General features: G+C 49.1%; 1 protein-coding gene across 2 annotated transcripts in view; it reads right to left on the bottom strand.

Moving 5' to 3' along the window:
* Window positions 1-2,337: 2,337 nt before the first annotated feature.
* Window positions 2,338-13,846, bottom strand: part of UBAP2 (ubiquitin associated protein 2) — a 130,749-nt gene continuing 119,240 nt past the window's right edge. For both annotated transcript variants that reach the window (XM_032205330.1, XM_032205329.1), the window contains exons 22-28: window positions 8,563-8,641; window positions 6,867-7,081; window positions 6,001-6,100; window positions 5,810-5,917; window positions 4,275-4,342; window positions 3,054-3,245; window positions 2,338-2,479 (exon numbers count right to left, since the gene is read on the bottom strand). In XM_032205330.1, coding sequence (XP_032061221.1) covers window positions 2,384-2,479; window positions 3,054-3,245; window positions 4,275-4,342; window positions 5,810-5,917; window positions 6,001-6,100; window positions 6,867-7,081; window positions 8,563-8,641 — 858 coding nt within the window. In that variant the 3' untranslated portion in view covers window positions 2,338-2,383. The remainder of the gene's footprint in view (window positions 2,480-3,053; window positions 3,246-4,274; window positions 4,343-5,809; window positions 5,918-6,000; window positions 6,101-6,866; window positions 7,082-8,562; window positions 8,642-13,846) is intronic.

Here is a 13,846-nt window from a genome sequence, read left to right on the forward strand (position 1 = left end):
AAAAAAAAAAAGGCGACCTATTTTGAGAGCTCCTACATTAACCAGACTAATTTCTCTTCCCCACTGCTCCTTGCAGTGTCATTGCTTGTTGACTTGCTGGTTTCCTTTTTCTGAGATACAAACTGAAGTTTGAGGTTTTTGAAACTATTTAAGAGATTGAGGAAAAAAAATGTTTACCTGATCTGTGTATTCTGGTTTTTCTTAACCCCCTCGCCACTCTCTCAGCCAATATTAGCGTTTACATTTGCAACTACAGCCTCCTTCAAATGCAGTTTTCAACCATTCTGAAACCAGCAGGGTACACTAGATTTCTTAGTAGTTTTCTTAGCTAATATCCCAGATGTTTTCCTTTTTTCTTCAGTATAATTTACCAGAAAGAATTAACTGATGCATTTTTTTTTGTGTTGTCTTCCCCTTCAGTAGTTATATTTTGTCTTTTCTGCACATCTGTCTACTAATAAAAAAAAATGTGAAATGAAAATATCCCTGTACTGTTATGTCCCTGGTAATGGAGCTGTTTTATTTGCCTGGGTTGTTTGGAGTTATGAATAACAGCTCCTGAGCTGTTCTGTGATGGTCTCAAGTGTCATGGAGGGCTGTAGGGACAGAAAAACCAGTGCCACCCATGCAGTAATGATGTGAAGGAGGCAAGGCTGTGGAAGGTGGTGGGGATGAGCCCAGGCTGAGAGCAAGGCCACAGTCCCCAGTAGCATTTGCAGCAGCAGGCGGCAAGGGGGAGGCCGCTGTTGTAAAGCCCAGGGCAGGCAGAAGGCTTCCCGTGCCGTTCTTGGCACGCTGCTAGCAGTACGTGAAGGGCTGGGTGTGCAAACTGACTGCTTCCAATACAACAGGGTGCTGCAGGGCCTGGCAGCTGGCAGAAGTGTGGCTCTAAGGAAGGAAAAGTGGTTATCATAGGAAAAAGTGTTTTTTTTTTTTTTCCTTGTTTGTCTTCAACCATCACCAGGGCAGCAGTGCAAAAACACTCCGTGGCCAAATACAGCTTCGCAGTCACTGCCTACGCCGCTGCCAGGAACCGTACCAGGCGCTGAAGGACAAGCAGGGGGCAGGAGCTGTCCCTCGGGAGCCCTCAGCCCTGACCTTGCAGTGCTCGCACACGGCAGCAGCTCTGCCTCACGGGCAAAGCACGGGGCAAAGCTGTGCCCCCTCCTGACCCACCCCATGCCGCAGATCCCTCTCTCACCCACCCTTGCTGCATTATTCAGTGCCTCCCGCTGTAAGCTTTGCTTCCTTCGCTGCAGGGGGAAAAGGACAGGCCGTAAAAGCAGAACTGCTCCTGGAGCCTTTGAAAATGCAGACAAACACCAGTGATATGCTCAGACCTTTATTACGTGGAGGAAGGGCTAAAAAGAAATGAAACTCCTAAAACATTCACCGCACTGGTGGAGGACGAGAAGAACCAGGAGTTGCCGCCCTGGTCTTGGTTTTAAAAAAAGGGGGGGGGAGGGACAGGTGAAGTTTCCATCCGTCAGCTCTGGCGATCCTGGGCAGGGTGGCTCAGGGCAAAAAGAGGTACGAGACACAGCTTATATTTTTATTTAAACCGCTACACAGTTGTTGTTTTTTTTGCCTCTAATGATGCAAAAAGAGGTTCCAGGACACACTGAGCCATCCACAGTCTCTTCCTTGAGAAACAAAACCAAAACAAAAAAACCCTGTCTGTTTTTTTATTTATTATTTATTTAAAAATTGGAAAATAAAAAGGTGAGGCTGCAGCTCAGGGCCACACTGACCAAACTGCCCATGAGTTCATCTTCCACAGCAGGAGGAAGAGGGGGAGATGAAAGAAAGGGGAAGGCCCACAAAACATTATTTTTTCATTTTTTTTTTCCTTTAAAGTAACAGCTATACTGGGGGTGGGGGCAGAAATCAAATCATCAGGACATCTTGATTCTTTTTTGGGGGGGGCTAGGCCTCCTTCTTTGCCTGAATTCAGAACTGCGTTAAGTAAATGGGTTCTAGCTCCGAAAAAAAATGACGCAGTTTGTCTTTGACAGAGTTATAAAGCCCATAGAGCTTAAAAAAGGAAGGATGCCCGGGTACAGATGGGAAATGAATAATTAGTTTTCCTACAAAGAAAATAAAACAGGCTGCAAGATGCAGAAAACCACATTTAGGCTCTATTACATTTACAAATACATACATAAATATATTACATACAACAGCAACTCAAAGAGGAAGCGGGCGAGTCACACAGAGGATGGCTGGCTGGCTGCAGTTCTCCCCGCACAGACGTTTGGCTGAGCAGTTACTTCTCCTAATAATTCCAGGAATGGGCTTCGGCTTTTCTGTTTTTCTTTCTTTCTTTTTTTTTTTTTTTTCCTCTCCTCTCCTTTCATTCTCTCCCCCCTCCCCGGTTTCGGATTTAGTTTGTCCAGTATGGAGAAGTGCCATAGGCGGTTTTGGTAGCCTGAGACTTTTGCTGCATGGTGCTGGGCTGGTTGCGCTGACCAGATCCACCCTAGAAATCAGAACAGGAAGAGACAGCAGTCAGCAGTGCATGCGTGCCCCCAGGGGTACATCATCTGGAGGGGAGCCCACAGACACAGCACAGTGGATCCATTTCTGCTGTGCCCCAACAACTCCGAGCCCCAACATCTCCACGGCTTGCACCCCAACAGCCACAACACAAAGCAGGAGCGCAGGCACACACCATTCATCCCACCCAGCCCTCAAGGTCCCAGCCAGGTGCCACCACCCCGATGCTGTCACCCCCTCACTGCAGAGGCTGATAGCTGAGGGCTGGAGTGGGAACACAAGGAGGTGACAGAGCTGGGAAGCAACAACACCTGCTGCCCCCCCCAAAAATGTTTCCTCTCCCTCAGCATCAGTGTCTCTGCACTGTAAAACCTCAAAGGCAGGAGGCCGCGAGGAGAACAGCAGGGCCGTGGGAAGTGGAGGAGCATTCTCAAGGTGAACGGAGACTGCAGCAGCCAAGGATGTCAAGCGTTCAGAGGCAGCAGTCATTGCCTATTTCTGGACTCCAAAGCAGAACGCTGCTTTTCCAGGGAACGTTTCGGCAGGGGCCGACTCACCTGCCCATCTTGCTGAAGATGGTGATGCAGCATCTGGGAATGAGGCTGCTGATGTGCAGGCAGGATGTGGAGAAAAGGGGCTGGAGCATAACCCGGGGCAGCACCAGGGTTCAGGGGCCCAGTAGATCCAAGAGCAGAGGGCAGGCTGAAAGGAGGCGGTGTGCCAGCGTGGAATCCCTGCTTGTCAAACGTCTGCACGAGAGGCAACGGGGACAGTGTCAGAGGCCAGCAGGAGCAGCCCCACGGTGACCAAACAAGAACAAGAGTGGCCTGAACACAGATCCCTGCACCTCTCATCAGCCCCGTGAGCAAGCCAAGTCAGACCAAATACCTGGGGGCACTTCAGATTGAGTTCAACTCCTCACCCTCATTTCTGCACTAATGCCTGAGACTTTTTAATTTAATTTCTGTGGCTACTGTGTTCCTTTTTTCTTCCTCTGACCTCTTTTTGCTTAGTGGGACATAGGGTGGCAGCAGCTGCCTGAAATCAGTCCATCAGACCTCTCAGGGGTTCAGGCTGAATTGTTTGACCTACTCTAGGCACCCCAACAAAAATGCAGGAAGAAGCTGCACTAAGGTTTTGTTCCCCTCAACCAAAGCTCTGCCCCTAATATTACGCACATATTCAAGGGCTGGTGTCCTACTCCTGGGTACGGGGCACAGCTTGACACACGCTGGGTCTGACTGCCCTGACAGAGGGAGGATACAAGGATGGGGAAAGGAGCAGGCTGTCACCCCACTGCACAGCTCATCAAGTGCTTCCTGCCCTCCCTGGGAACCTGTACGCAGGGCAAGAGCCAGAGGTGGAGCAGAGTGGTGCTGGCACCCACGGGAGAGACCCTCAGGTACAGGGGTGGGCACTGCTGGCTGACGTCTCTGAGAAAAGCTAACATCCTCTTCACTCGTCTGCTTTGGTGGCAATTTTGACTGTGCTATCCTGTTTTACTTGCACCCACAGCACGCTTGAGGCAGCGTGTGACAGTGCAGGGAGCTCTGTGTCTGTGCCAGCAGCTTTGGCCAGGCGTGGACATGGCAGAGGCAGCAGGACAGAGGGCGAGAGTCCTCTCCAGCAAGCAGAGCCAGCATAAGAAATGCCAAAGCCTGCCGATCCCGAGACCAAGCTGCCTGGGAACTGTCCCCAGCTGCCAGGGCTCTGGCAGAGTCCCACCAAGCCACCCATAAGCAGGGAGCCACCAGGGAGGAGGGTCCAGCGTTCCTCACCTGAGTCTTGTTATAGACTGAGCCACTGATATCAGGCACACCTGTGTTACTTGAGGTCACAGAAACACCTGGAAAACAAAAAAGTACTGACAATGAGAAAGCCAAGCAGCAACCAGCTCGAACCCTGCGCTTGCTTTGCTCCTGGTGCCTCAGTGGAGGCACCTGCAGCCACTGCCCCATGTGCCCTCCTGCTCGGTGCTCTCAGACCCACAGCACTCCAGCCAGGAGCAGGAGGAAGGGCTCAGCTCCCTGCTCCTGCTGCAGAGCAGGCAACCAGCCCACTGGGATAAATCACTCGTGTCCACTGTGCACAGATTATGGCTGGGATTCAAATGCACCTCATTGGGCAGCAGCTGGCTGCGCTGAACGCTTTAGGCTTGCAGAAAGCCAGCTTTCCCCCAGGATTAGGGATGCATTTGGCTCTATCACAGCATTCAAGAGCTTTCCAGTAGTGTGCTGAGCAATGAGCCTCAGCAGCTGCTACATGCTTGTGCCCTTGTCCTTTCGCATCATGCAGCAGGGTGAGGCCTGCACTGCTCCTCCGCCCCTGCAGAATTAGTATCACTGGCTCAGGCTGGCTTCCACCTGGATCAGCTGGTGCCACAAAAGGCCCAGAAACAGCCACTTACCAGCAAAGGCACTCTCAATTAGCCACTCATTTGTAGGCTTACAAGGACTGGATCTGAACACTTGGATCAGGTTAAAAGCAGTGGTTCCTTTGGCCACTGAATCAGGTGCCTGGACTCACTGGGTTTGCACTGCTCTAAGGCTGTACCCTTCCTAGTTGATTTTATCCTTCCCAGGAGATGTCTCCTTTTTCCAGGCCACAGAGGAGAGCATGATAAGCTCCTGGTTGAAGACTGACATCCTGACTTGTCCTGGGGGCGTTTCAAACACACAACAAATGCTTGGTATTTGCTTAAGCCCAAGGATGAGCTAGTTAGTGCTAAGCAGTTCAGTATACATTTCTCAGGTCTAACCAGCATGTGCAGAATAAAGCTTTCACACGAGCCATGTACATTCCCTAGCCTTCACAGTCACAGAGGAAACATTTCCAGGCACAAACCAACACGAGTTACAGAGCGTGGCGACAGCAGCTGCAACAACAGCCCTGAGACACATGAACTGCCCTGCTTGCTCTGAATGCACGGCTATCTCAGGGGCCTACCACTCAAAATCCAGTCAGCGTTTGGCAGAGGACCATTTCGGCAGTAGCGTCCCACTGCTTCAAGACCCACTTACTCTTCACCCAAGCCAACTCTGGCAGGGAAAACAGCTCACTACTTCTCCCACGTGTAATCGAGGACAAAACTGCACATCAGCCACACAAACCCTTACGCGATGTTCAGCCGTTAGGTTTAGAGGGAACACTTGGGCCATTAAAAAAAGCATTTTGTATACGGGAGATGGAGAAACAGCTTGGATCTTGACCCTGTTTACAGCTGGCTGCTGTGTTGACTGCACAGCACTGGCAATGCTGGGAGTTTGCCCTGCTGAATCCCTCTCAGGAGTAAACCTCAAGTCTCATGTGTTACCTTTCCCAGGTCCAGTGCCAGCAGATTTGTTTTGTGCTTGAGATGACCCACTGTAGCCTCCTTTGCTGTAATCTCCAGCTGCCGTTCCCTGCGTTAAGTCATCATAGCCTGCCGGTGTGTACAAGACAAGGTGTTACAGTGTGCAAGCAGCTCTGCAGACACTCCAGTGAAAAGCACAGTGACGAGCATACCTGCTCCATAGCCGTGCTGCCCATAGCCACTCGCCTGCTGGAAAGGAGTGGACGCAGTGTTCAGATTGACTCCGTGCTGCTTAGCAGATGCCGGAGGTACCTGGACAAAGGAGGATGGATAACAAAAGCCCCTGTTAACCAGGGAGCAGCGCACAAAAAGCAAGGTCCCTCTGCCATCTAGTGGGGAAGGCACCTCCAGCTCACACGGGAAATAACTGGGAGCTGGGAGCACTGGGATCGCAGGGGAGGTGGCACTCACAGCTCTGTGCAAGCCACAGGTTTCCTGCTAGAGCTGCCCTTTCATGTGGCCTTTTTTCCCACTGCAATGCAATCACATCTCAGGCTGCCTTTTTCTTTCATACTGACTGCAAAAAGCAAGTTCTTTGCCTTAAACCAAAAGCAAGCAACCCCAGTGCAACCCCAGAATCAAACAAAACCAGCTCCTGCCTGAGGCTGTTTCATAAAACGTAGTCCCTACAGTGCCCTAAAACAGACTTATCTACCCTTCTGGCCAGGAGCATCACCCGTTCCCAAATAACCTTCTGCTGAGACTACCAGTGCTGCTCTACAGCTTCTTGGGGTCACCTTGCCAACTCAGCTTTGGGTCTCCCTTTGACTCTGCAGAAGCTCCTAAGGGCTTTCAGGAACACTACAAATCCATGAGCTGCAGCCCATTTACAGTAACCTGTGCCCATGAGTTCTGGCCTTTCACATTTCCCTCTTGTGGAAGGGACAGCAGAGGTATTTTCTCAGGCTTGCACAATGAGATCCTCTGCAGGATGGGGAAGACGTAGGCCAGGTTTTGTGGAGAGAGCAAAATCAGAGGAGCACGAAGCAAGGGTTACAGTTGAAGCTGTCACACTTACAAACATGGTTGGCCCGTACTGGAATGCGCTGGGTACACCTGGCACCCCGGCGTAGTAAGGGAGCCCGGTGTAGCTGTATCCCGGCGGCAGGGTCGGGTTGAGGAAGGGCTGCTGAGTCGTGTGGTGAGTCTGTGTCTGGTTCTGCTGCGGCTGGGCGAGCGTGGTAGCAGGAGCAGGGGAGGCGGAATCCCCACGGCCAAATTTTGTTACGTCACCTGGGAAGGAAAAGACTGATCAGGAAGGGATCCAAGCTTCTCCACAAGGATCCTCTGAGTACACACGAACTAACAAAGAGCACACCCTGCACTTGGAAGGCTGCGGGTTTTCATGACAACTCTCCTGGTCTCTATTCCTGAGGGCCACAGGGATATTGCTCATGGCACAGAGCTCTGTGCCACGGCTAATCCATTGACAGAATGGAGATGCCGATACTTACCCATCTCATGCACACCAAGCAGATTGATTACTATCAAACCATTGCAATAAAATATGCTAAAAGCAGAACTATGGTAATTAGCCAAAGTGCAAATGGTTGTTGGGTTAAAATGTGACTCTCCTGGAGGTTAAACTGATTAGCCAAGCTTCATGGGCTGAGAGCAAGTTAAGATTTACAGGCAGTGATGGGCATATTTTTGTCAATGTCTGTTTATTTGTGAAGCATGACTAGTTAGATGTCCGGTTCCTCACACCACCAAAGTTCTGGAGACAGTAGCTGAAGGCCAGGAAAGCAAGGCTTGCATCGTGGACCACCTTATTGAAGAAGTAGGAAGGGAAATTGGTTATTAACCCAAAATCAGCCTCCCAAGAGAAGTGACTATGAAGCAGAAAACTCCAAAACACTTGCATTTTTCTGGCAGCCTACAGAGCAGCTTGTTCATATGTGTTGGTTTGTTTGTTTTTTAATTTTTTTATTTTAAAGGAGGTAACACATCACATCTATCTCATTCCTGACCAGTACTCCTCTTTGTCGGTTGCCAAGAGGAGTGACAACATTTGGTAACTGCATTATAGGGATCATAATTTATGGCTACAGTTTTAAGCTGTAATCAGATGGCAGTGGAAGAAAAGCTTTTGTTGAATATGTTGGATGGCATTACTGTCGTCTTTGCACATTGATAACTGAAGAACAAGAATGAGGAAGAGTTTCTTAGACCACGTGCTTTTTAGGAGCGAAGTCCATTAGACCTGAGGAGGGCAGGGGAAAACCTGCTAGAGGCAGCTCCTGGTGGGAATATACAAGTGCTAAAATAGCAATAACAAAACATGGGTTGCTGCTGAAGGGGCTCTAAAAGGGTCTTAAAAGGGTTTATTCCAGTGCCAAAAAGGAAAGCCAGCCAGGTGAATTTCAAGGAAAAGACCAATTAAACTATCAGCTATCTTCTAAGCACCTGTATGTGCTTGGGAAAAGCACTACATGACACTAAGATTTACATTTTTAACAATTTTGCACTTGTTCTCAAAGACTATCCAGCTTAATCCCAGAAGAGGTCATATTCCCAATCAAAACCATGAATAAAAATTCATGTCAAAGTTGATAGGGAGAAGCTTGTTTTTATTTACTTATTTTCAGATTGGTGGATTTAAATTGCCTACAGAAGGGAAAAAAGACTGCTCTCTCTATCAGTAACAGCAGGATGACCTGCCTTTAGAAACCAACACATCTCACTTACCGTCCTTGTCTTTAAATAGCACTCACCTGAGTACGGGTTGTTAGCAAGGCTCCCATCTCTGCCTGTCAAGGTTGCAGGAGCAGGGAATGTAATTCCGTAGTAATCCTTAAACAGAGATGACATCATTTATTAACAGTTGTAACCATAACAGAGCTGAACAGCTCTTATACCTGATTTATAAAAACAAGAATTTTAAAAGCAAGGAACAACGGAAGCTACTAAGGTCAGCTTCTGCCCAAGCTTCCAACAGAGCTCAAGATTTACCAGGATCCTCAATTTCAAACTAAACCTACTTTATGGACACTTAATATCGTCTGCAATCACTTTATGTTGGAATGGCAGCTTCTGCTTCGCCTGCTGATACATCTAAGGGTGTAGAAGAAGGTCAGTTCCCACTGAGCATCCACCTCTGCTCAAAGGAAATGACTAAAAGCTCTTCTCACCCAACCCTCAGCTTAGAGCTGTCATCTTCCAGCAAGACTGCACCTGGAAGAACAACAGACCCTGCAGGGTGCCAGAGACTTGGAGTCAGGACAGGGCCATGAAAATAACGTGGATGTAGTCTAAAGGTCTTGTACCATGCCCTGTTCTCTAAAATAAAAAGCATTACCTAGAAAAAGGGAACAAACTTGAAAGAAAACTGGGGCAAAAGAGTTGCTACCTGATGACAGAGAAGATTATTTAAACTATGTCACAGAAGACCATATAGATCAGTTGACTGCAAAGTGTGGTGCCCAAGACAATCCAGTGGGGTGTATGAAGATTTTTTTTTGGTACCATTAATAACATTAAATAAAAAAATGAAGGGGCTGGGTGATCAACCCCTCACACCCTTCCCAAAGTGAGAGGGGTACATGATCAAAAGAGGTGGAGAACACTACCTTAGACTATGTTCTTCTAGGTCTTCTACAGAAAGATGGTCCTTACCCTGGCAGCCTTGCACTCTGAGGTAACAGAACACACCAGCAAAAACAAAGCAACATTTCATTTTCTGTTGGGGTGAAGAAGTTGCCCTTCCCTCTCTGGGTGAGCTCCACCTGTGGGGCTGGTATTCCACCAAGCAGTTTTCCTCTTGATGTTCACTTACTCCTCACTATCCAGAGCTAGTTAATGCCTTCACCACTCCTTTCTCCATTTCCATACATGCTCCAACACTTGAAAAGTATCCTCCTCCTCCACACTCATCTCTGCAAATTCCCTGACACCTCAAATGCTTTCTCTGATTTAATTGCACCTTCCACCTTGCTGCAATTCTGCATCTCACTGCCCTGTTTTTTACACATCATACTCCATCACCCAACATGAAATAACCTGGCAAAGACTTAAGATTGTGGGGACTTTGTGTAACTCGAAACCATGCCGTATTTCATCATCCATCTCCATCATTTCATCATGGAAAGCTGCCAGGCAGAGAAGGACCTGGGAGTGATGGTTGATAGTCAGCTGAATATGAGCCAGCAGTGTGCTCAGCTGGCCAAGAAGGCCAACAGCTTCCTGGCTTGCATAAGAAACAGTGTGACCAGCAGGGCTAGGGAAGTGATCGTCCCCCTGGACTCAGCTCTGGTGAGGCCGCACCTCGAGTACTGTGTTCAGTTTTGGGCCCCTTGCTACAAGAAGGACATGGAGGTGCTCGAGCGAGTCCAGAGAAGGGCGACGAAGCTGGTGAGGGGCCTGGAGAACAAGTCCTACGAGGAGCGGCTGAGGGAGCTGGGTTTGTTCAGCCTGGAGAAGAGGAGGCTCAGGGGCAACCTTATCGCTCTCTATAGGTACCTCAAAGGAGGCTGTAGTGAGGTGGGGGTTGGTCTGTTCTCCCACGTGCCTGGTGACAGGACGAGGGGGAATGGGCTTAAGTTGCGCCAGGGGAGTTTTAGGTTGGATGTTAGGAAGAACTTCTTCACTGAAAGGGTTGTGAGGCATTGGAACAGGCTGCCCAGGGAAGTGGTGGAGTCACCATCCCTGCAGGTCTTTAAAAGATGTTTAGATGTAGAGCTTAGGGATATGGTTTAGTGGGGACTGTTAGTGTTAGGTCAGAGGTTGGACTTGATGATCTTGAGGTCTCTTCCAACCTAGAAATTCTGTGTGTGATCCTTTCCTTCTCAAGTAATTTTGTCTTATCAACTCCAGCAGGAGTCTCTTAACAAAACACAATCACTTCCCTGTTGAAAGCTGTTGAAAGTCTTAGCAGATCAATAGCACTTCCTTCTCCTGCCAAGGAAAATGCCACAAATAACAGACATGCTAGCATTTTTCCCTATAAAAATTGCACAAAGTATAATCAAATTCACACAAGAAGACGGTCTAAGGGTTGCACTTATTCCCACTGCCTCATTGATGGAGGGAAGCGCAGCAGTCATCCTGTCAGGGCCACAAATGCCTATTCCACCCATGCATGCAGACACACACAGAAGTCATAGAAAAATGGGAGTAAAATCTAGTTACATTTGAAATTCATGCCCACCCCAAAAAAAAAATCAGAAAAGATGCTCTGTTCTTCAAACGTAAGTATTTCCTGCACTACAGAATGCGCATGAAACAACATGCTCAAAATCAAAATGGAAGTATCAGGAATAGATTCAAACGGTGTGAAAGGACTGAAGAACAAGAAGTGACCTGGCGTTACAGGTTTAAGCTTCACCAAGCAGCACACAAGGCAACACAGGCAGCAGCTGAGGATCAAGTCCCACCACCACCACCACTCAAGACTGCTACCATACAGGCAAGCTACAAGGCAGCAGCAGACAAGGTGACGTACCCAAATAACACCAAGTCAGAATTTACAGTACCAACATACACATGAAGAAATGGACTTGAATTTTTAAAAGTATGCCCAAAAAGAAAAAAACGAAAAAAAGGAAACCCCAATTCTGGTAGGATCAGTGCCTCTTGCTACCAGAAGCTGCCAGACCATGACAACAACTGCTCCTGGACCTCTGCCCACTTTCACTTTCTAGATGTGAACAGACTGGCACCTCAAACACCATCATTCCCACCTAGTCTGATAAAATTCTTAGTACAAAATCCTGTGTCAAATTCAAAACACAACATATAAAAAAAATGGAAGAACCAGAATGAACAAATGAACAGCCAACAGCAAAACATTTCTGATATTCAGGCATTTATCCAGAAAGTTTCACACACTGAGAACAAACACTGGGGGGCATAGGATGGTCACAAGCACGGATATTCAACAGGATTTTTACAAAAGGAAAACCTGTTTTACCAGCAAACCTTCTGTATCAACAAAGATGTTATAGAAAAAGCAGGAAAAAAGACTACTTGAAATCCTTAAAAAAAAAAAAAAAAAAAAAAAACCACAATGCAAATAAAGAGAAACGTACATAAACAGAAATACAAAGAGTATCAGAGCATTATATAAGCAAAATTGATTTGGGTAGGCAAGGAAACCTGAAAATAAAACCCAAGCAAAACAGTCCATGAACACAAAAAAAGGGAACCCTAAAACACTTCTGCAGCACGGCTGCCTCAAAGGCCTCTGCCACAGCACTTTCATATCACCCACACAGCCACACTGGCCCACAAACAGGCTGACCTGAAACCAGGGCACCCCAACACCCCTACAGAAGCGCTGGGAAACATGTGTGCTGCCCCCTGCCTGCTGAACGAGGGGACACCTTGCCTGGCTCCACAAAAGACAAGGAAAAAGGCAAACAGAAAGCAAAACTGAAAACGGAAACAGGGGAATTCTCTTTGGATGATGATGATGAAAGGAAAGATGCAGTGCTGCATAAAGCTCGACACACAGCAGCACCCTGACCATTACAAGCACCTGCACCACCACGGAGCCCCTACAGCCTCTTGCCCAGCACAACCCAAGAGCCACCATGCCTGGGCCATCAGCCCCACCACCACCAGCCATCTACAGCGCCCTCCTGGCCCTCCTGCTCCTCCTCACGCCTCCCGCCAACGCCTTCTCCTGCAACCCCCTGCGCCTCCACGACAGCGCCTTCACCTGGGACAGCCTCCAGCTCCTCCGCAAGATGGCTCCCAGCCCTACAGAGCCTTGCCTCCATCAACACGCATTTTTTCCCTTCCCGGACATCCTCTTGGACACCGACAACACAGAGCAAGCCGCACACACTGCCCTCCACCTCCTCCAACACCTCTTCAACATCCTCAGCAGTCCAAGCATCCCTGTGCACTGGCTTGATGCTGCACGCAATGACCTCCTCAACCAGCTCAACCACTACATCTACCACCTCGAGCGCTGCTTCCCAGCCGACGCCACGCGCCTCCACAGGCGAGGGCCCCGCAACCTTCACCTCAGCATCAACAAGTACTTCAGGAGCATCCAACACTTTCTCCAGAGCCACAACTACAGCCCCTGTACGTGGGACCACGTCCGCCTCGAGGCTCGCGCCTGCTTCCAGCGCCTGGACACGCTGATACGGCGGATGAAGAGCCAAGCATCTCCCAGCCTCTTCAGAAGCCATCTGCACCTTATGACTGTCCCCAGCCAACGCCAGTGGACGCCGAGCAAGAGGCACCAGCTGCAGCACAGACGGGGTCGGCTCAGCACTGCTCAGCCCTCCTCCAGCCACAAGCCCATGGTGTCAGGGAAACAGCCGTGACTGCGCTGAGGCCAGGCCTGGTCCTGGCTGCGAGACAGTGTATCCAGCCGTGTGGCGTGCACCATGGACACTTCACTGCTAGGGGAGGGGGAAGACACACCTATGTCGCACACCCAGGGGACGGCCGTGAGGCGATGGGGATACATGAATTTATTACCCGTGGGGCTGTGTTGCCTATCTGGACTGCAGCCTCTCCTGACGGAAGGGGAAGGCGTCGATGGGCACTTTTTGCGGACTTGGACATGTCAATGACTATTTATTGCAGAACTTTATTTATCATGCCTTTGTTTATTTATCCCCCTTTTTTATTTATTCATCCTTATTTATTTGCACTTAGTATTTATTCACTCTTTTTCTGGAAATAAAGATTTTATATTTTATAAAAAAGACAAGAAGTGGTGGTCATCTTTCATAGGCGCCACAGGCAGAGTCGGGCTCCCTGAGGCCAGCAGAGCCTTGCTTCCTGCAGCCTGTCCCACTGACGGCCTCTGTCACTGGTTGAGGGCTCTGGGCTGCTAACTGCTACCACAGGCCTGTCGGGGAGCAGCGCCTCTCCCAAGCCCACCAAGCCCATGGGCAATCTCCCACCAACACCAGACCTAATGGTGCATGCCTGCCCTGGAAACATGGCGCCTGCATCACACACTCCTCGTCTGCCACCACCCACCTGCTCCCTTCCCAGTCCTCTCCCACTGCCACGGTGTGAAAGCCACCTTCATGT

Source organism: Aythya fuligula, chromosome Z, assembly GCF_009819795.1.
Source record: "Aythya fuligula isolate bAytFul2 chromosome Z, bAytFul2.pri, whole genome shotgun sequence".
In the NCBI taxonomy this organism is placed as follows: domain Eukaryota; kingdom Metazoa; phylum Chordata; class Aves; order Anseriformes; family Anatidae; genus Aythya; species Aythya fuligula.